General features: G+C 44.0%; 1 protein-coding gene across 4 annotated transcripts in view; it reads right to left on the bottom strand.

Annotated features, from left to right (window-relative positions):
- Nucleotides 1–21,613, bottom strand: part of Cdyl (chromodomain Y like) — a 207,650-nt gene that overhangs the window by 67,841 nt on the left and 118,196 nt on the right. For 3 of the 4 annotated variants that reach the window (XM_021180697.1, XM_021180698.1, XM_029468275.1), the window contains one exon: nucleotides 17,715–17,789. The exons of the other annotated variant lie outside the window; for it this stretch is intronic. In XM_021180697.1, coding sequence (XP_021036356.1) covers nucleotides 17,715–17,789 — 75 coding nt within the window. The remainder of the gene's footprint in view (nucleotides 1–17,714; nucleotides 17,790–21,613) is intronic. 4 annotated transcript variants of the gene reach the window in all.

Raw genomic sequence — 21,613 nt, 5'->3', positions numbered from 1 at the left:
CCATGGCTGTGCTACATGCGGCTGCATCCCCTGTCTATGTGCCCGGGCATTCAATCATCTTGAACCATCTTAAAGCCCAGCACACTATGCCTCGTGTTACTACCTTCATTAATGCATTCACCCGGTTTATTCTTAAAGCAGGTTGGCAGAAGTTAAGGCTGCTGCACTTCACGTTTTCCAAAGTGTTACATATTAAGCTAGAACTTCCGGAACAAAGACAAAGGAGAAAGGCTGTTGCTTAGGTTACTAGCATGTGTGAATTTCCACCCACCCCGACTACCACACAGCACAGTGATGCTGTGATCTACTTCTCCCCTGTCCTGTGGGCACTAGATGCACAGCAGTGAGATCACAGCGCATACGTGAGTGTGAACGAGGCCACTCTGCCTCAATGAGCTCGACAGTTCTCTATGAACAAGAAGATGAAACGGAGCTTTCTCGCTGGAAGTTCTGACACTTGTTACATTATCCACCCACTTTTGAACCAATCAAACTCAAGCTGTCAGACTTGGCAGCAAATGAGTTTATCTACCTAACTGTCTTGCCAGCCCTGATTCACTTTCTTCTAAAGAGGTTTACCCAAATCAAAAGAAATTAAAAACATTAAGGGAAATGCTGCTGAAAAAGAGACAAGGCTAATAAGCCACATTCCCAAGTTTGTCTGTCTTTCTCTCTCTCCCCCTCCCCCCGCTCTCCTGAATACGTGCAGAATGGCATCTGGTACAAATTAACGTGTGTGTGTGTGTGTGTGTGTGTGTGTGTGTGTGCGTGTGTGTGTGCGCGCGTGTGTCTGCTGCTTTTATACTCGACAGATTACAAACTGAATCAAGCCTTCATGTGTGTGCTGTATACACAGGGTGAGTCAGAACCACTTCACACAATGCCACAACTGCAAACACAGCCATGCACTCACTTTACAACTGTATCCTCTTCAGCTGCCTCACAGCAGCAGACAGCTTTTGCTATTTCTCTCAGGCCACACAAACCAAACATGCTAAATGGAAAGCTTGAAAAAGTCACATAAAGAAATTTCTGTTGTGCGTCTAAATGACTGGTACTATGCTGTACAGCCTAGCTTTATTAAACGGAGAGACAAAGATGGAACTGTAGAGGGGCTAAAAATAACTAGAATTTCTAAGGCTGGGAATTTTCTGCCCGGCTCTATTTTCATAACACCTTAGAAAAGTTAAAAACTACCGTTTATCTGAATTTATCTTAAATTTTAAAAAATTTGCCAAAACACTCACTTTTAAAACTCATGTTCTATGAGCAAAACACTCAGCTCTGTAATGACTCGGGTATAAAGGTTCTGGCCAGGCTCATGTGTTTGAACCAGCGGGTGGAGATTAGAAGTGGTCTGGGAACCTTTAGAAGGGCTTAGCTGGAGAAGCTGGTGGCTGAGGAGTGTGGGCTCATACCTGTCACCTACTTCCTGAACTGCAGAGCTGTCAGCAAAGCTCCCTTGGCCACAAAAGTAGCTCCCATCTCTGTCTCCCTGTCATGACTGACTGTGCTCTCTCCGCTGTCAGAGTGAGCAACTCCTGGCTTTGAGACACTGTCACGACTGTTCTTTTAAACTGTGAGCCCCAATGAATCTCCTCTTCTAAGCTGCTTTAGCTACATATTTTACAGCAAAAAGAAAAGCAAAGAACACAATACAAACCCCAAAGCATGCCAAAACTAAACCAAATACAGAATATATCAGGCACAAGATAGGCTCTTCATAGAAGAAACATTTGTACATCTCACCCACTGGGTTTAATTAAAAATGTTCTCAATTATAAGCTGTTGCTTTGTTGTTAGAAACCCAGCCTTCTGCTAACAGAGTTCATCCATCAGAGGAATAAAACTCAACCCTGTATGAAATGTAACAAGGCTGTTCTACAGCCCACAAAACACAACTCAAACCCTAAGTGGACACTTGCATGCACATGGAAGTCTAATGGCAGACAAGACTGTTTAGGAGGCAGGATGACTTGACTACATTGACAGAAATGGTGGTGGCGTACACCTTTAATCCCAGCACTCGGGAGGCAGAGGCAGGCAGATTTCTGAGTTTGAGGCCAGCCTGGGCTACACAGAGAAACCCTGTCTCGAAAAACCAAAAAACACCCAACCAACCAAACAAAAACCAAAAAAAACCCATCGTGTAGCATCAGTGTCTCAAAGCAGACTCCTATCGTGATGCCTCTACAGAGCTCAAAGGTCTGCTCTGTGTACTCACTGGCAGACACCTCTCTTCACGTGTCTGTGTGTCTTCCAGTCAGTTACTGCCCATTTCCACTCTTATTCCCTAAGTAAAGTCAGTTTTTACGAATATATATTCCTTAATCTATCATTGTGTGCTTGACTAAGTTGACAAAGCCCTGAAATATTCTCCCCCAAAACCTAGTACAAAGAACTTACCAACTTACTCCTCCACACACCTGAAGCCTTGAGGCTCTAATGTGGCCTGGCATTCTTAATCACCCCCTCTTGAAGCCACTTGTTTTGGGGATGCTACTCTCTTGGTTCTCCACTGCCACTCCCTCCCTGTCAGTAACCCTGACTGAGTCGCCCTTCCTGTTCTCTCTTCTCTAAATGTGTCAAGTCTGCATAGCCATCCTTCAGCTGCTGTCAACAGATTGTTTTGTGGTGGTGAGCCAAGCTTCCAGCCAGCAAGGTGACTGGAGGAAGCAAGCAGGAGGGTAAACACCTGGATCTCTACCACACCTTTGCAGAGCTCTGTGGGTGGTACCCAGGGTGGCAGCTGCTTTTGACTTTAGGGTATTTTCAAGTTGCAGTAGGTTAGTCAAAACATAGCTCTACTGTAAGCTAAGAACCGTCTGAAGAACAGATTTTTCTTTAAAACACATCCAAAACAACAAATTAAACTACCAAGAAAAGCTGTGAGTTCACAGATGAAATACAAACGGCAAAGCCTGTAACTGTTAGCATGAAGAGACCTGGCGGGCTTAAGGAGTCCATTCACTGTTCTTTTGTGGTAGAGATTTTGTACTGGTTTGAAAACGGAAGAGAAATCAAAGTAGAGGTGGAATTTGGGCAGTTCACTCTTCTGAATGGGGAGGGGACACCAGTTAGCTCTCCGGGTCTGGAATGGTACTTTGCAAGTGTGAGGGTCTTGTCCATACACTGGCACCGCGTCCTTAATGTGCTCCTTTATCTTGAATCAATCTGGGCAATCATTTATATTACACACATTGCTATGTCTACCTTGATAAAGATAGACATGATCTCCTTCTTATTCCCAATGTTTAGCTCAATCCTCTCGTCCTTCTTTTTAAAGGGCCAAATTTTAGATCTGTATCCTCAAAAGAATCTGTGCTTTTATTTTCTCTTATTATTTTCTGTTCTTGTTTTTTCCTTTGACTTTCCTGATGTTCTTCCTGTAATCTGTAATTCAAACACAATGCTAACAACAATTCGGTTTTAGGTGTTCTCTTAATTCCCTTTTGATTTCCTCAAAGGCTCACAAGATAATGAGTTTAAAATTTCAAAATGTTTAATTAAACATTGTTTCTAATCTAGGAACTTACAATCAGAACACATTGTGAATTTTAGTCTTTCTTGGTGTTTGCTACTCTGCAGCTTGGTGCAAGGATAAATTAAGAATGCATTTGTCAGGCATGGTGCCACATCATTTTAATTTAGCACGTAGGAGGAAGAAGTAAGTGTTTCTCTGTGAGTTCAAGGTCAGCTACTGCTAAATAGTGAGTCCCCATCTGGAGGACAGGAGGAAGGGGAGAGGGAAGAGAGCGAGCAGGTGAAGGGAAGAAAGGTGGAGAGGGGTGTCTTTGTCTTTTCGACTTTAAAAAATTCTATTTTATGTATCTGATACTCTAGCATATTATTGTGATTGTTACCTGTATCAATTTTGATGATTTCATTCTATTTATTCTTGTTTTATGCATTTCTTTTTCCCTTTTCATGAGTTGTATGGTTTTAAGTGGCTGCCCTTAAATCTTCTAATATGCTTGTGACAGCTGAGTGACAGTTAATCCCAACTGCCAAGCTGATGTGACTGACAGTCATCTAGGAAGTGGGCCTCTGGGTTATGCCCATAGCTTATTATCTTGGTAATAAGCCGAGGTTTACTGAGGTGGGAAGACTTGCCCACAGTGGGTGGCACCATTCCCTGGGCTAGGAACCCAAAGTGAACTGAGCACAAGCACTCATGCTCTTTGCTTCTTGATAATGAGCACAATGTGTGGATAGCTGCTTGCAGCTCCCACTGCCTTGGCATCCCTGCCAGGATGGACTGCATCCTGAGACTGAGACACAATAAACACTTTCATCATCCAGTTGCTTTTGTGAGGGTATTTGTAAACAGCAACAAAAAACAACAACAACAACAACAACAAAGAATATTCTTGCCTGTTAATTACATCTAAACATCATATTTCCTCCTATCACAATAACAGAACAGGAAATAACGTTATTCTTGAGAGTCTTCCTGATGCTACAAAACTAACTCTCACTTGATTTTTATTTCTTCCAAATTCATCAACATTAATGTTGGCTGCTCTGTGTAGCTGAGAATGTTCAAACATTCCTGCTACCTCTTCCACATCCTTTCTCTCATTTTTCTGGCTCTGGTTTCTTCTTTTTCCTCCAAAATATCTTTTGATGACTAGAATCTACCAGTGGTAAAGACTCCCAGTGCTTGTTTGGAGGTATCTATTCTACCTGGATTGCATTGGTTGATAGCTGACTTCCATTGGGAAGGGGTCTAGAAGATTAGCTATTTTCTTGGCTTCTTGCTCCCAATTGCTGCTGAGCCCTCTACACTTGGTGCTACTGTGGGGTCTTCTTAGGAGATCTCCCTCCTCCCGTGCAGCCAAAATCTAGCTCAGCTTTGATCTTCTGTGCTTTAAGGCAAGAGCTTAGGTCCAGATCGAATTGGCTTAGGTTTCAGTATACTTCAATTTGAAAATATATATTAACAAACAAACAAACAAACAAACAAACAAACAACAATGGTATCTTCTTAGCCACCATTATTTCCAAATCTTAAAAAAACAAAACAAACAAAAAACTAGGTCCTGTCTTCTTCAGAAACACCCAAGCAAGCTTCTTGTGCCTTTGCAAATGGTTTCAAATCCCACAAGAGGCAAGGGGATGGATGCAGCAGTAAGGACAGCCTGTTTCAGCCCTGAGTTTTATACATCTATACAAACCTAAGAAATGTGGCTTAATTTTTTTAAAATTGCTTTTGATATATTTGTGGAAAACAATGGCTTCCTTGGAGAAACTTTTCATCACTCAGCCTCATGGGGAGAGCCTTTTTACAACAGGAACCCTGTTTGTCAGAGTCCGGATGGCTCAGTCAGGAGTGAGGCTAACTACAAATGACAAGGAAGCTGGTGAGGACCAGTCTCTCCTCATGAAGCAACCTCATCTTTGCTCCAGAGAACAAGAAAATCATGCACGGCCTTTCTATGTTAATCATGAAGCAGGGCAGACGTTCCCCATGCACACACGCCTTGCTTGACTTAGCCAGGCAGGAACTGACCAGTCTTCAGAAGAAGGTAAAACTGGTGCGACCCGCACAAGCGCAAGAAAACATGCCATCTTTTCAGCTATTTATGAGAAAAGCTTGCAAACTAAAGGCAAACAAATTAACGAGCTATCCTGATAGCTCACACTGTTATCTACAACAGGCTTTTATATTTATTAGAACAAGCTGCCCCTAAGTTAGGAGTGTGAGGTATTTGTTTCCTAGCTAGATCATGCTGTAAGTAATACTGCTTCATAGAATACTAACAGTTCTATGTCCAGGTAGAGATGAGTTCCTTTTATAAAAATAGAAGTTGGTGCAGTCAGTTGTTACCAGCTGGAATCTCCTTCACTAGAGCACGTTTAATAGTTCTTAAAGCACAATTAATAGTCTCATGGGCTCCTCCTACGTGCTTGACACAAACAAAACAGCAGAGCTTACACACATCTCTCAGAGCTTCGACCTTCAGGCTGTCTGCCAGTCTGAGGGCTTCTTCGTTTGCATCCTGGAGAGTTCTGTGTGTCCACTCACTCGAGCTGTAAGAGTTCTGTGTGTCCACTCACTCGAGCTGTAAGGCTTGTGCCCACAAAGGCATCCACAGCAACTCAAGAAGAGCGAACCAACACTCTTGATAGCTATCTTGTTTCTAGAGAGTGGAGTTAGGAATCTCTTCAAACTAAAGACCAGGGCTAAGCATGCGCATGGACAGGAAACGATGACTTAATAAGGAATGCATAAGAACCCAAGTTCTAAAGATGTTGCTCATGGAGCTTTACAACCTGGTCAGAACCAAACCCTTGTAATCAAGGTGTTCCCTGCATACTGAGTAAAACAGCTCAAAGACAAGAGTGAGGGTTAGGGCACCAATAACCAATCTCTCATTCACTCCTCTAAAGAGCAACCTTATAAAGGCAACACACCTTCAGACAGTTGCTTCAGTGACCGCTGTGATATGGAAACGGATTCTCAGACATCATGTGATGCATTGGGGTGGGGGGTGAGGGGTGGGAGGGAGGGCATGGAGGCAATTTCCTAAGAAGCCCAGACTGGCTTGGAGCTCTCCATCCTCTGGCCTCAGCTTCCCAAGTGTAACAATCACACAGGTCTCTGCCACCATACCTGACTCATGCTATGCTTCTGAGAGGTCACCACCACCACCACCACCACCACCACCACCATTATCATAAGTCCTGTTCTCCCCTACCTCCATGGGAAAGCTGCTCACAACATGTGACAGAAGCATAGCTCAAATCTGCCAAGGGCTGGGGCAGTAGCTCCTCCAGCCTGGCTATTTTCATGATGACAGCTCTATCCATGGCCCACTATAGATGTACTACTTTGTTGTCTTTCAGGTCCTAGTGGCTATCCTAGAGGGTTAATCTAGGTGCCACCAAATGAACCATAGACACACACAACTAGAAAAGGCACACTTTGTTCTTAGTGTTATGCCTTTCATAGACACTTAGACTTCACATGTCTAAGCCTTCTCCGAGAGCGACACAAATGGTCTCTATCTAATTAATAAATATCGATTTCCATATTGCTCTTAATGATACTAAGCTCCTAGTGGGAGAGTTATCACCCAAATGTTAACTCCTGTTGTCACACTACCACAGTCGCTAACAGGTAAACTCCAAGACAGGGCTGGTGGGTGGATGGCGTGAGAAGAGCGTGGCTATAAAGCAATAATGATAATGTTATACATGAGTGGAATGCAATGCCCAAACCACAGATCAAAACAGTTGATAGCGTAAGCTTGATCTTATGACCCTGTGTCCACAAAAGTCAAACCTCAGCCCAACTATATGGGGTGCAGCAAAGGGGTTTGTTCTACACACAGGTGCTCCTTGACTCCCTGAACACCACAGACTGTCTCGTGTCCCATAAATATAAGTTGCAATGTAAGCATAATTATCTAATGGAAAAGCCCATGATAAAGATGTTCTTTTATGAAAACGGCAGCAGGAAAAGTAGCCACCTTCACCCAAAGACTTGAAAATGTACAGTAGGGACCATCCCTGGGTCTGCTACAGGAAAACTGCCATTTCCCCACCTATAAAGCAAGGGTAACCAGCTCCAAGCTGAAGAAGTTGATTGACACCTGCATCAAGCAATGTACCCAGGCATGGGTGATATGCTAAAGCCAGCAGCCAGTAGTTCCTAGTACTAGGAAAAAAGATCAGGGAGACACACACAGCCTAGACAGGAGCTCCCCTTGAATAAATATCCTTGCCTGTTGCAATCACCGAAAACTTCGTGGAATAGAAACTAGTCCAGAAAGCTTCCTAGAGACTGCCGGCTTCAAACGAACAGAAAAAAAATCATACGGTGAACAAAAACAATTCAGTGAGAAATGTGCCCAAGTCTGATTCCAGCACTAAATGAATCAGTCATGAGCAGGCTTGGAACGAACAAAGGGCGCAGCAGGTACCTGACATTTAACACAGCTGATTAACATTTTCAAGAGCTTATCTGGCAATTGCTGGTTTGAGTTCTTTATGTATTAACTCATTTAATTCCTGCAAAACCCTAGGTGACAGATCGTAATCTGTCTTTCCCTTTCTACAGAGGAGGAAGTCAGAAACAAGGTGAAGGCTGTTGTCAGAGGAGGATAACCATGAGAAGGGCTAGGATTTGAACCTCCAAAGTTTGATTTAAAAGTCTGCTCTTTTGTATGCTAACAACCCTCAATTACAATATATACAAAGATATGAAAAACTATGACATATGCTTGAGCTGGCAAACCAAAGCCAAAGGAGGGTAACAAGAAAAATACATGATAAGGTTGGTGAGGCAGGAGGGCCAGGCACTGCCTGGGTTCACACCTGCCTGGCACTGACAGGGCTCCCTGGACTCTGGGTTGCTCATCTGTGTAACTAGGCAACACTGGTACAAGGTGAACATCCTTTACTAAAATGCTTGGGGACCAGATGTGCTTAAGGCAAACAGTCAGGAGCTTGGCATGCAGTATGGCTGCATTTATGTCAGCCATACTGTACAGAAAGGAGGAGTCATCATGGAAGAGTGACTTAGGAAGGGGCTCAGCTCTGCTTACACCTCCCAGGAGTCCTCATATCCTCCATGCATTCCATATTACAACCTGATTCTTACCCCTAGGTACAACTGTGCTTCTTAAATACAGGGAGGATGGGAAGTAAGAGCCTTCCTTACACAAGAAACATACTTAGAGATAATAGGGAAGAGAAAGGAAGTGAATGAGGCTTCTATGCGGAATCCTCATCTTCAGAAATAAACCCAATTTTGAAGGCCAAGAGAACTATGAGGAAAAGAAGGGCTCGGAGCTGTGAGGTGGGAAAATCTTAGACCGGATGGCAGAACCGAGTCTCTGAATCAGGCTCCTTCAGCAGAGGGCGCTCTCTCCTAAACAAGGATGAAGTTCAAGGTGAAGCATCAAATATGGGGCAATTCCCTGTAAAAGCTGGGCCTGGGGACAAGCTTTACCCTGTCAGGGCATGTTGGGACGGGATCTCAAGTAACCCAAGTAAGCCTCAAAGTTGCTATACAGCAAGGCTGGCCTTGGATTCCTGAACCTGTACCTCCCACGTGTGGGAAATACAGAGTATGTACTGCCAGGCCCAGCTCGGTAGGACACCTTCAGAAGCAGATAGCAAAGACACAAGCTTATTATTCAGTGCATGATAGAATTTACTAGAATATGTATATGTATATGTATATGTGGGATCAGTAAATAGGTCAAACTGTGAACACTGGTCACCCCCACATGGCACTTAGAAGACTCAGACATCACAAGGCAACAAAATGTGCTAAGCAACCTACCTTATTTTGAAGGCCTTCAGTTTGTAACAGGAATTAGTAGACTTCTTTTTATAGAACTCTTCCTGGATTTTAGCCCCACCTACAGCAATAAGTGTTCCACACGGCAGCAAGCCCAGCCTCTTTTAAACCAGTACGGACTGTTGTACACTGTATCATTTAAGTCTGAGCTCCTTTGAGGAAGAGGTATGAGTGGGTGTGAAATTTCATTTTTAAAAACAGTTCTGGGCTGCCTGGTGATGGTTACACAACACAGGACTGTTCTCAGCGCCACCAGACTGTGCCCTTGACATTGGTTACCGAGGTGCGGTTCCTGTGTATGGCTTTTACCACTGGCTTTACACCCCCTTTTCTGTTCTGTGTTTCTGACACAGCAACTCCCCTGGCTGGTCAGAGAGTGGCTGTCAGAACTCTCAGGTCAACAGGGACAGTCACACATAAGTACTTACAGCCTCAGTAGCACGCTGGCTGAAGGTATCACACAGAGGCAGCACCTTGACTTCCTGCGAGCCGTAAGCTGACTGGGCCCTGATGCTCTTTCAACGCACAGACTACTTCGTTTACCTGCTTTCTTCCTCATCTGGTTCCAGTGCTGGTGCTCTGGGCTCTCATTTCTCTCTTCTGCCCCAGGTCTGTTACTCTAGCCACCACTACAATCCGCAGTGCCTGCACCCTCAGTGCCTGTAGGCTCAGGGTACCACACTGTCTCCAGCAGTGCTTGTGCATTAATCACACTGTGCTCTTTATATAGCTTCTGTGACCGTGGCACTATATTCCCAAAGCCCAGCAGGCCCTGGCCTCTACACTTTCTGCTTCCTCGGCCATGCAGTCCTTCCTTCACACTCCTCCCCTCCCTTCCTTCAAGCTCTCCAAAGGCTTTTCTCAGGCAGTCTAATACCTCAGTACCTCACCCAATATATCAAGCATTATTCTGGCACATCAGGTCCCTCCCCCTTTATTTTTCTGAACATTTATAGCCATCTCACACATCATATGTCATCCTGTTTATTGGCTTCTTCTTCAGCTGTGTGATAAGCTCACTGCTACATGTCAGAGTGCTTTGCACACCTGTGGTGGGACTATAAGGGTGGTGTGCTCGCAGGTCAGATCTCAGTAGCTTAATGTGCCAGAAATTAAATCAAAAGCCTCCCTGACTGCCTGAAGTTGAGCATACAGCCAGGTCTAAGCTGCTCTTCTTGGTAGCAAATAGAAAACAAACCCAAAAACCATTTCTGAACATCAGAAACCGTGCATGACCATGATAAAAACAAGATTCTAAAGCCTGGCTCCTTTGCACACAGGGTTACCTGTGTCTAATTGCAGGCACAGACCCCCTACCTGTGCCGTTAAGTCATTTAAATTGATGGCCTTTCAGAAAAGAACCTGAGTGGAGCACTCGGCACAGTAAGGCTCTAGTGACTCATTTTGATGGGTCAAATGACAAGGTCTTTGACTACCTGGTAGCTGTGTGTGTCCTAATGTGCATGCACAGTCAGTCTGTTTGGCCATCTCTCTGTCCACACATGGGTGTGTGCGTGTGTCCATCCTCTTCCTTCTAGAAGTATTCTGTGTCACATCTTCTGTTACAGCAAATGTTCTCAAGTGAGCAAATGCTAATCCATGGAAGATTTCATAGCCCTCCTGTGCTAAGACTGCCAGGGGCAGGGAGCAGTGTGCCTCATAGTATGTGTAGGCTTTGGGTATTGAAAGATTCCCAAATCCTAATCCTGACCTGCTAGGAACAAATCCATGACTAAATGTCAAGTTGTGTATTGTCTCATATAAAGAGTTAACTGTGAGAGTTGACTTTTCAGAAGACTGGGCTGAGGAAGAATGTCCTGAAGATAAGCTCAGCTGCCCTGGCCAAGTGCATCCTGAGGGCTAATAATCCACACCTGTGTAGGCTGAAAGGGACTGCAGCAAAGCCAGGTCAATTCTCACATGCACAGAGGACTGTATTCCGAGAGACCTGGAATGTGCCCTTCAGCTGGCTTACCAGGAACAGAAATGTTTCCCAGAAAGTCATGCAAAACAAATCCCCAGAGATGCTCGACGCCTGGGTGCTTGGAAAAACTAAGATGTCAACAGAGCAGATTCAAGGCATAAAAAAGAAGGCATGTAAGGAAGAGGTGACATGCAAGCTCTCCTGAAACAACCAGAGAGAAGGGAGGAGAAGCCTTGGGTATGCTTGAAGACAATATATCAACAAGGGGACTGGCTCCACCCTGCACACAGAGGTGGTAGCTGCTCTTTGTACAAAGAAGGAAAAGATCTTCTGTCATAGGGAAGAAGGGCAAGAGGCAGAGCCCTAATCTACAAGAGGGCCAGCAGGTCAGCAAGAAGGCGGTGCCACTGGTTAAGAGGATTTTGCACTATCCTTGGTACTAAACAAGGGAGGGAGGGCGGGGCAGGGAGACGGCTTGCTGTGAATGATGATAAGCACTTTGGGAGCGTGACTGAACTATATTCTCAGTCTGACCCCCCTCCCAAACACACACACACACACACAGAGAGAGAGAGAGAGAGAGAGAGAGAGAGAGAGAGAGAGAGAGAAAAAGAGAGAGAGAGAGAGAGAGAGAGAGAGAGAGAGAAAGAGAGAGAGAGAGAGAGAGAGAAAGACTGAGACAGTGAGAATGCTCAGGTCTCCCACTCCTCCGAGCTTTGCCAGCCTCATTTTACGCCATCATCCTCCGGGTTATTATGAGGTTTCTCGTTTGTTTCTATTGCAACTTGGAAGAAGGAGGGTTTATTTTATTGTACAGTTCACTGATCACCAGGAAATAAGTCAGGGAAGGAACTCAAGGCAGGAACAGAACCAGCTACTAAGAAGAACACCTCTTACAGCTTGCTTCTCCTGTCTTATTCAGCCGGGACAACCTGCCCAGGGATACCACTGCCTACAGTGGGCTGGGCTGGACCCTTCCACCTTAATCATTAATCAAGTAACAGCCCCAGAGACTTCGCTACTGGCCAGTCTGAGAAAGTCATCTCCTCACCTGAAGTCTCCTCTTTCCAGAGGAAACTCTAGCTTGTGTCAAGCTGAAAACAGCTGGCCAGCCTAGGATGAAGTGTGGTCAACTGTCTATGTAGACCACTCATGAAGTACAAACGGGATCCACACACACGACTGCTCGGTGAGTCAGCTACTACCTTCCTCAGTCGCACAGGGAAGGCCTGCACCACCTTACATGTGAGAAAAGCCAATGACAGGCGGCATCAGAGAAATGAAAGAACCCACAGAAAGGTTCCCGCAGCTACGGGCTCAACAACAACAAAAGCAGACCTGCCACACCCAGAACAGTGTAAGCCCACAGTGGTGCAGGGAGACAGTGGTCCTGACCTGTTATTTAACTTTGAATGAACTTTGAAAACTGGTTTAAAAGTAGCCCTACTTCAATTGTTGAAACACTTCATTGCAAAAACATTTTCCTACTAAAGAAAGGATACGCCCAGAAAACCCTCATGTCCAAATAGCCAGCAGAGGCACAGGTTCAACGGGGAACGAGCTCTCTGCCCGGTGCCTGGTGTCACTCAAGGCGAGCACAATCCTTCACAGCAGACCGCACACCCATCAACCAGCACCTGCCGGTAACATAATCTGCCTCTGGGTCTGGCAGGAGTGTCACCTCATACTGAAAGGTCAACATGAGTATCACTGAGCCTTCAAACGCAACACCCAATTCTCAGGAATACAAGACATAACAAATTCCCTTAACACTGTTCAACAATCAGATGAGCCCCGTTCATGAGAGAGAGACCTAGAAACTGACCCAGCCAGGCCAAAAATCAAAGAGGAGGGAGGGAGAAGGGAATGATGCAGCACTGACCAGCACATGGCCGTTTGGATCTGATCTCTTAGGGCTCCCCAGGCCACAGTTCACTATCCACGAAGGACCAGAAGCCACATACTTCCCATGACTCTTCCCATGCTAGAGTCTGAATACATGCATAGCTACAGTGATTCAGCTATGCAGAAGCAGGTGGATGCAGTGTCCAGCAGACCCACAGGGAGGAAGTGCCTTAATTTGTCTCTAGCTCCTCTGTCCTAGTTCCATTTGGCAGCTCCTCCACGTGAGGGAAAGGAGAGCTGCGGAAGGCTCGTTTCAGAAAGGACCTTTAACTACCGACAACACCAGGGCTCTGCTTCCTGATCATATCCAGAGACAGCCTGTTGAACAGTCCCTGCATGAAGATCCGTAGTCCAGCAAGGTGCTCACACCTCTATGAGAACAGTGCATGAGAGCTAAACCCAAGCCCTCAATGATCTCTGCGCAGGCTCTGCGCTAAGGCCAAATACACACCACAGCTTGAATCTCACTACCATTTTACCATCTATTTCAGACAGAAAACTAAAGGAAATTAAGCTAAATTAGCCCAAGGCTGCAGAATGTGTACAATGGCTCAAACATGGCGCAGGCTGTTTCTAGCAAAAGAGCCTCTCTGGCTTTGAAGGGGTGGCAAGGCCTAATTGTAAAGACTGCCCATCTTGCCAAGCAGGTGCTGATTCTACACCCATAGCTGTTACCACAAAACTAAAGGATGGGTCAATCAATGGACAGTTCTGGCTGTCATAGGATAAACCACAGTCTTGGTGCTGGATGCTCAGACACAGCTATTGTGGTCACTTGGATACCTGTCCTTCCAAATTAAAAAAAAATTTTTTTAATGGCAGGCACTCTTGAGACATCCCCACTCCTTGTCAGCTCTCTAGTCACCGAACTCTAGTCATCAGGTTTGCAAAGCAAGCGCTGAGCCATCCTGCCAGCGCTTGCAGCCCTGTCCCTCACTCTCCCTAGGGAATGTTTTACCTCACCATGAATGTAGTGTCGCTGTTGACTGGGCTAAGGTCCAGTGTGTGCTTTTCACAATCACACTCAGTGGCCTTGATGGCATATTTTTCCCTGTTTGCTAATGCACACTAACACATTACCAAGTTGATTACACTTGGTGTTCTAAGCACCACTGTAAATGTTGGGACTGCTGTACAATTCTTAAGGAAAGGAACCCACAGTTTTAAATTTAAGATGCTTATGGAATCAAAAAGGATTGCTCTTATAAATAGTTCAGAGAGTAATGAATAGAAAAATAAAACCAGTCTCCTATCACAAGCTTTAATAAAATATAAGCTTTTCCAGCCAAGTGCCACAAAATCGAAGCATTTAATAAAATACATAAAAATGTGAATGATATAAATCACAGCTCCATCAGAGTCAAGACAAGAGATTCCTGCCTATCTAAAATTCTATTATAACCCTAAAGACCAGCACCTCTGTGTTCAATAAATATTTGCTGAATTTGCCAAGGAATGAACTGCACATCTGGCCCTTGGCTTGGATCTTTACAGTGGAGCTTCAGTAAGCTAACACTGAGGAAAGACAACTATTAGTGAGCTATTAGCACCATCTGTACATATAACGGCTTTTTTACCAACACCCTCCCTCTTACCTACACAACACATTTTTATTTTTATCTATATATTCATGAGACAGTGGATCCTAATGTCAAATGACTGACCTGTAGTCACTCAGCTAACACACCCAGTGTAGCAGCAGTGTAGGATCTGCCCCTCTGGTCCCCTGCCTGGGTTACTTCTGTTTTGACTGTATCTTTTATGGCTGTGATGGTTAAGCTTCATGTCAACTTGACTTCACTGTCACTTGAGAGACACCTATAAGTGTGCCCATGAGCAAGTTTTCAGAGGTTTAACTGAAGACAGAAGACCCACCCTGCACTGCCTGGCAACCGAGTCCTGAATAACAGAAAAGCAGAAAGTGAACAGAGAAGCACGCTCCTCAGCCTGCTGCCTCTGCCGTGCCTTCTGCTACTGGGAAATCGATGGACACTATCCTCCCTCTCAAACCACATCCTCTCTAACTGTAGAGTACTTTCAACAACAAAAGAGTAACACAGTAGTTTCCATACACTATGAGGCTCATTCAACACAGGCTCTGCTTTCTTCCGTGTTCACTGGACATGGGGCTAGCAGGTAACAGGCACAGAACAGTAACTATGTAACCTGGATAGTAGAGAGGAACACTGGCTTCCTTGGCTTTAGTCTGGGAACAGTCTTCAAACACTGATGTTTAGGCACAAACGCACCAGAGAAAGACAGTATAACAATCCTCAATTAATTCCCAACAAAGCACATAGAGGAGAACACCTAAGATCATTAAGAATCTTGGAGGAAAGAGCACCATATAAACACGCTGTCTGTTACTAACAGTCACGTCCACAGCTTTCTGCTTATAATTCTTTTAACCTCAAAAGTTCTTGTACTTGGCAGGTAGTTGCGATGTATACTCCATGAAGGCTCACTGTGTCAAATCAGTATGATCTCTGTTTTTGTAATTGGCTTCTCACTCTGTATGTCCAACACGCTTCAACATCATCATGAAATGTACCATAGAATGTTGCTTCATACAGTCCTAATGCCATTATTTTACAACCCTTGCCTTCAAGAGCTTCAAGGCAAGATGACAGAATAAGACAAGAGCTTCACTAGCGATGCCCCCAAACAATCAGAATGCTCTTAGAAAGGCCATCATTAAGGCAAATGGGATTAAACCTACACTGGATCAATAACAATAGTATCAGCGCTGACAACTGGTACCTGATGTATTACAGCTCTTTAAAGTTTGCTTTGTTACTCAATGACAACTGCTTAAGAAAACTGATCAAGTTATTTTCAACAAGCCAAAGAATAGCTTATATCTGGGATATACAATGACCTTCAACCCTCTGACTCTTAGCTTGACAAGAGGCTGAAGGGGCTACCAACAAGAGTCTCAGCCTGCTGCAGCGAGGCCACAGACAGCTAAATGGAGCTTCCCAGGTGACTGAGACATAAGACCCTCACTAGTCACTATGTCTTACAGCTAAACAAGGGGCAAAGCACAAGCAGAATGCAGTCGGGTGCTAACAGTCCCTAGAAAGGCTCCTTTCCTGGTCAGCCAGCTCGTTTTTCGATGCACTAGACATTCAGGGCAGCTGGTCACAATGCAATGCGACTCTTGCCTGTGAACAACTTTGCTGATGACATTTCAAATAAGCGGTGTGCTGCTCTCAGATGACTGCTTGTTTACGAATTTGTCAAAAAAGGGCATTCCCACTCTGTGAAAAAAGGCAAGTGACCCTGGCACAAGCAAGCATTTTTAAACTGACTCGTGGGAAAGAGGTTATTATCAGTAATCCTAAACATTTTTAATTGCTGTAAGAAAGCACTCCAATTTCTGCGAAACTCTTATGCAAAACCATCCAAATCACAAAAAAACCAATCTGCTGTCCTGAAAGCTTTACCATATTTGATCATGTGTTCTCCTGATGGATTACAGTCGGATCCTGTTTATCAGGCACAAAACTGAGAATAGAACTCCCCCTTCCCCTGCAATCCCACCATTATCCCTGCCTCACAGAGTCAACCTTTACCCTGAAGAGCTAGGGGCTTGATTTGAGATGTTCTACACTCTCTTTAGAGACCACGAAAGCGTTGCTTGGTTTTTAAAACACAACTGAACCTTAGAGGACTTTTTTTTTTTTTTTTTTTTTTGTTCTGCCCAAATGCAAATTTGAAGTTAAAACTCTCCATCCCAGATGACTCTGAAGGAAAGGCATTTCTGAGATGGAACTTAAGCTGTACATGAAGAAACGATAGACTCAGATGCACTGGCACAAGTTCCAGCAAATGGGAAAGCTGCTGCCCTGAGCTCCAGATAACCCTCAATCAACATTCACAAGTCTCAGGGACATGGCAAAAACACAGACATGATCTGAGAATGAACCCTGCGGCATCACATGAAGCCTGGAGAGAAACAATCAAAACGCAACAAATGCAACTTCAATGGGAAGTGTAGAGTGACATCTACTAGGCTGGCAGACAGATTTGGTGAAGTCAGACAAATCCACTTTACAACAGTGGGGACCACAGCAGCTGCATGGAGAACACCAAGGAGAATGATGGACAATTAGATAAAAGACAGGAGTGGTGCTGGAGCAACAGCTCAGGGTTAAGAATGCTTGCTGCTCTTTCAGGGGAAACTGAGTTCAGTCTCCAGCAGCTACAGAGGCAGATCACAACTGCCTGTAACTCTAGTTAGCTGCAGGGGACCTGTTATTTGCTTCTGGCCTCTTACACATGGGATTCATGTGCGCGCACACGCGCGTGCATGCGCTCGCAAACACACATACATACACACACACACACACACACCCTGGGCATGGAAAAGAAAAATAAATCTTTTAAAAATAGATGGGCTATAGTTTCTGATGTGCCAGTACTTACTGAACCTATTATCTGAGACAGAATCAAAAACTCACAGCTTCTCTTAGATGCCAGGTATACTGGTTCAGAACACAGGTGAAAAACCCTTACTGACACCCATGGGCAGTTCATGCTGTGTACTAAATAGGGAACAGACAATTGTACCTGAGTCTCCGCGTCTTGAATTGCAGGGGACACTTGATCGGGTTCTGAGACTGTTGCAGGAACCACATTATTTTGCTGACCAAATTGAAACAAGAGAAGAACCATTCAGACTCCAGAAATGCTTGATTTTATGGATTTAAATAGGCTAACTTTAAGTCTTATGGATTAAAGAGGCTAACCTTATGTCTTGGTTTGCCAAGGGCAGTCTTACACCTCTTGTCACATTATCCAAACTGGGTTCGCCTTCATATTTTTCCATTTTTAATTACATATTATGATTCATTGTTGCATTAAAGTAAGGTAGTGTGGATTCGGTTTGCACCTAGTTTGTCTTGCATCTTCTGTCTTAATCTTGTCTGTTCAGCATGTAGACTCCTGCAGCCAACCAACAGTAAGCCACTTTTCCCTGCTTTTTCCTAACCCCACGTGCCTCCAGCATACACTCTCTACCATAAAGGGAACATGTGACAGCACTCTCCAGTTCAGGGACCACTGGGTTATCAACAGAGTGGATTCTCATGTGTCTCACTTATGGTCTAAATCCATTCTTTGTTTTGATTGCTTTCATTTGGCAATAGGCTACCGTAATAATATCCTAAAAAATTAAATACAGGCTCAGTGAACAAGAATTGTATTTTCATTGCTCAAGCAAATTAATGATGACTGTGTAATTTGCATATCTGTCCATATGTGCCACAATGGACCCATGAGAGCCAGACTCTAAACTAGCATAATACACTCTTTCTTTCTTCCTTTCCCTTCCCCCATTTTGTTTTTCAAGACAGGGTTGCCCTGGCTGTCTTGGAACTTGCTCTATAGACGAGGCTGGCCTTGAAAACTCCTCTGAGTGCTGGGATTAAAGGCATGTGCCTCACCACCCGGCTCAATATCCACTTTTAAAGAAGGGAATAGTCAAAACTGATATGAAATACAGTATGACGTTTACATCTTTACAACCACAGCATTTAAATGCTTGCCAAGTCCCACTTTTTAGTTAGTAAACGGCGTGTTCTGATTAATTGTGTTTGTTTCCTCCAGAAATGTCCTGCCATGGAATGATGGCCCCTACTGATGTAGACAACACTAGACCATTCCCAGTTCTCTTCGAGAGAATCACCTGCAATACTAACTCTACGTTTTCACCTAATCCACAGGGCAAGGGTCACTAATAGTAACCTGCAAGCCAAAGCCACCTGCCTTGTGCTCTGGCTGGCACAGCCCCTAGGATAAGATTGCTTTCTATCAGCTTTCAGTGGCTGGGAAAAGTCCAAAAACTATATAAATTATTAGGCCTAAAACGTATAAAAATTCTTATCTTGGTGTTGGTAAAAGAATGTTTACCATTCCTCAGTGCATAGACACACACTTATTTGAGGATTGTCAACAGCTATCTTTGGGGCACCATAGCAGACCAGTATGTGTGACAGAGCATATGAAATCGACCCACTGGTCCTTTACAGAAGATCTGTTGAATCCTGTCCTGCAAGGTAAAAAACCTCACAGTATTAAACGTTCAATGTCTCAATGCAGACCATTATTGGATTTTGTGATTTTTTTTCATATGTATGTAAGATAGGTAGTTGAATGCAGTAGGTATGTTGTGTGTGTACAACAAAGTACTCCATCTTAACAGTATGTAGCCTCTTCTTGCTGCACACACAGGTAGACCTTCAAAAGACTACTTTGAAAAGTCAATCAGAGAATCACAAAATGACTTGGACCCTTTTAGATGAGATGTTTAAAACCTGGACTGTTTCTTTTGTTTAAAATAGTGGGAAGAAGTCCATCAAAACATTCAACAAAGGTTTTCAGAAGCCAATAATTCCTAGAATGCGTGTGCACGTGTGCGTGCATATGCGCACACATGCATGTACACACATGCACATACCACTTGTAACTTTTGAAGCCTTTGGCAGATGCCAATTACTGAAATTAGAGTTTACAAGTAAACAGTGAAATAAACATAAAACCAAGTAATGAACTGAAGAAATGAATTTTAAAGTCCCTGAAAGGCAGAGTATACTTTGAAACATTAAGAGCTGTGGGAAAGAACGTTTTTTGAGCTCCTATTTTTAATTGGAGAAAGGCTAAATTTTACAGCATCTAAATATAGCCAACCACTTAAAAAGATGAAAGTGGCAATTTATTTGACAACGTTTTGTCTTGTTAAATTATCTGTTGAACAAAGGTATTCTAAATGGAGGTTTAAAAAAACAGTTCTCATGAAAATATTTTCGCTGAAACAGGCCATACTGCAATTAAAACAAAAATAATTACTCTTTTGTAGAAATTACTTTGTACATACTACCTATCAAGAAAGTAGGTTTTCTTTTTCCCCCCTCCAAACAGGAAAGTATGAGATGTGGAGAAGAAACTCAAGATGCCACCAACTTCACATGTACTGATTGGAAGCACACAGACACCTAACTTCAGGAGACCCACGGCCACACAGCCACAGAGAAGCCTGGTGTCACTGGACACACAGTAAAGCAATGAATGAAGTAAGGGTAACCAGACTCCTATCTTGGACAATTACTTAACTTCAGAGACGTTTCCTTGGTTATTGTACAACAGATTCCCAAGGAGGACCATATTATGTCTGGCAATGCGATAAAAGCCAACACAGGTCAGAATGCATCTTGAGAGAGCCTGTAACTCCCATTCTCAGCACTTCTGTTCTCAGAGGCTTCATCTAAATGATACATTAACCTCCTAGCTTATAATGGTTTGGCCTGTAATTTCTCCCCACTGCACGAGTGATACAATTATCAGGTATTAAATGATATTTAACTTGCAGTAGGTTTATGGCGATAAAGCACTACTGAGGTGCTCATAAGAACACTGCATATGTCCACTGTAACATATGCCTTCACCTGTGACGTTACACCCTGACAAACTAACATAGTTAGCTTCATCTGCCATCAATGTGGTAAGAATATGGCACTGGGTAAAACCATCTAACAATTACTTTATAAAGTACTGAATACAGTACGGCGTATAGTAGTGGTCATTACCCGTTATGACCACAGCTTCATATTATCCACCTTATCTATATAGACTCTTACTCATTCAGTAAGGGAGTGCCAGCTACTTACAAACTGGGATCACAGAGGAGAATGGGTCAGATAGCATTCCTGCCTCGTTCTTTTATCATCTACCGTGAAGATGTGGGAGTGACACATGTCAGCACCCCACACCCAGTGTTCCACCCCAAGGACACCTCACCCCTGAGAAAAACAACTCTCTTAGTATACCAGGACAATGCACACATATCACACACAAGACCATCTCATCTCTAGTAGGGCACTAGACATAGGAATGGATTAACCAACCATCTACGATAGCCCCTGTCAACTTAGCTGGATTAAGAGATGCCTAAAACTAGTGAAGCACACATCTGGGTGTTGCCTGCAAGGGTGTGTCTGGAGAGAACTGGCATATAGGACCATCATGGCCATGAGGAAAAGCTAGTCTGAAACATCAAACAATAGGCTTGGGGCCTAGATGAAAGAAAGTGGAACAGGAAACCAGGTAGCACTGCAAGCTCCATTCTTCCCAAGTGCATCTGATGTTGCATGGGCACTGGCTCTAGCTTCTTTAGCTCTCAATGTGTCCTTTTACCACTGGCTCTCCAGGGAACTACTACATCTCGGTCACAGATGGGGACTGTACCACTGGTCCTCTTGTTCAGAGGCTTCCAGAGAAAACAGCTACTGGGTTCACTGCCTGTCCAGTCTCCAGCTACTGTTAAGACTATCTAATCTCTGATTGTATAATCTAACCACATCTGTCTCTGTCTCTCTCCCATACACACACACACACACACACACACACACACACACACACACACACACACAGAGAGAGAGAGAGAGAGAGAGAGAGAGAGAGAGAGAGAGAGA

This window comes from Mus caroli, chromosome 13 (assembly GCF_900094665.2).
Source record: "Mus caroli chromosome 13, CAROLI_EIJ_v1.1, whole genome shotgun sequence".
NCBI classification, from domain to species: Eukaryota; Metazoa; Chordata; class Mammalia; order Rodentia; family Muridae; genus Mus; species Mus caroli.
This window is presented reverse-complemented; position numbering and strand designations above follow the sequence as displayed.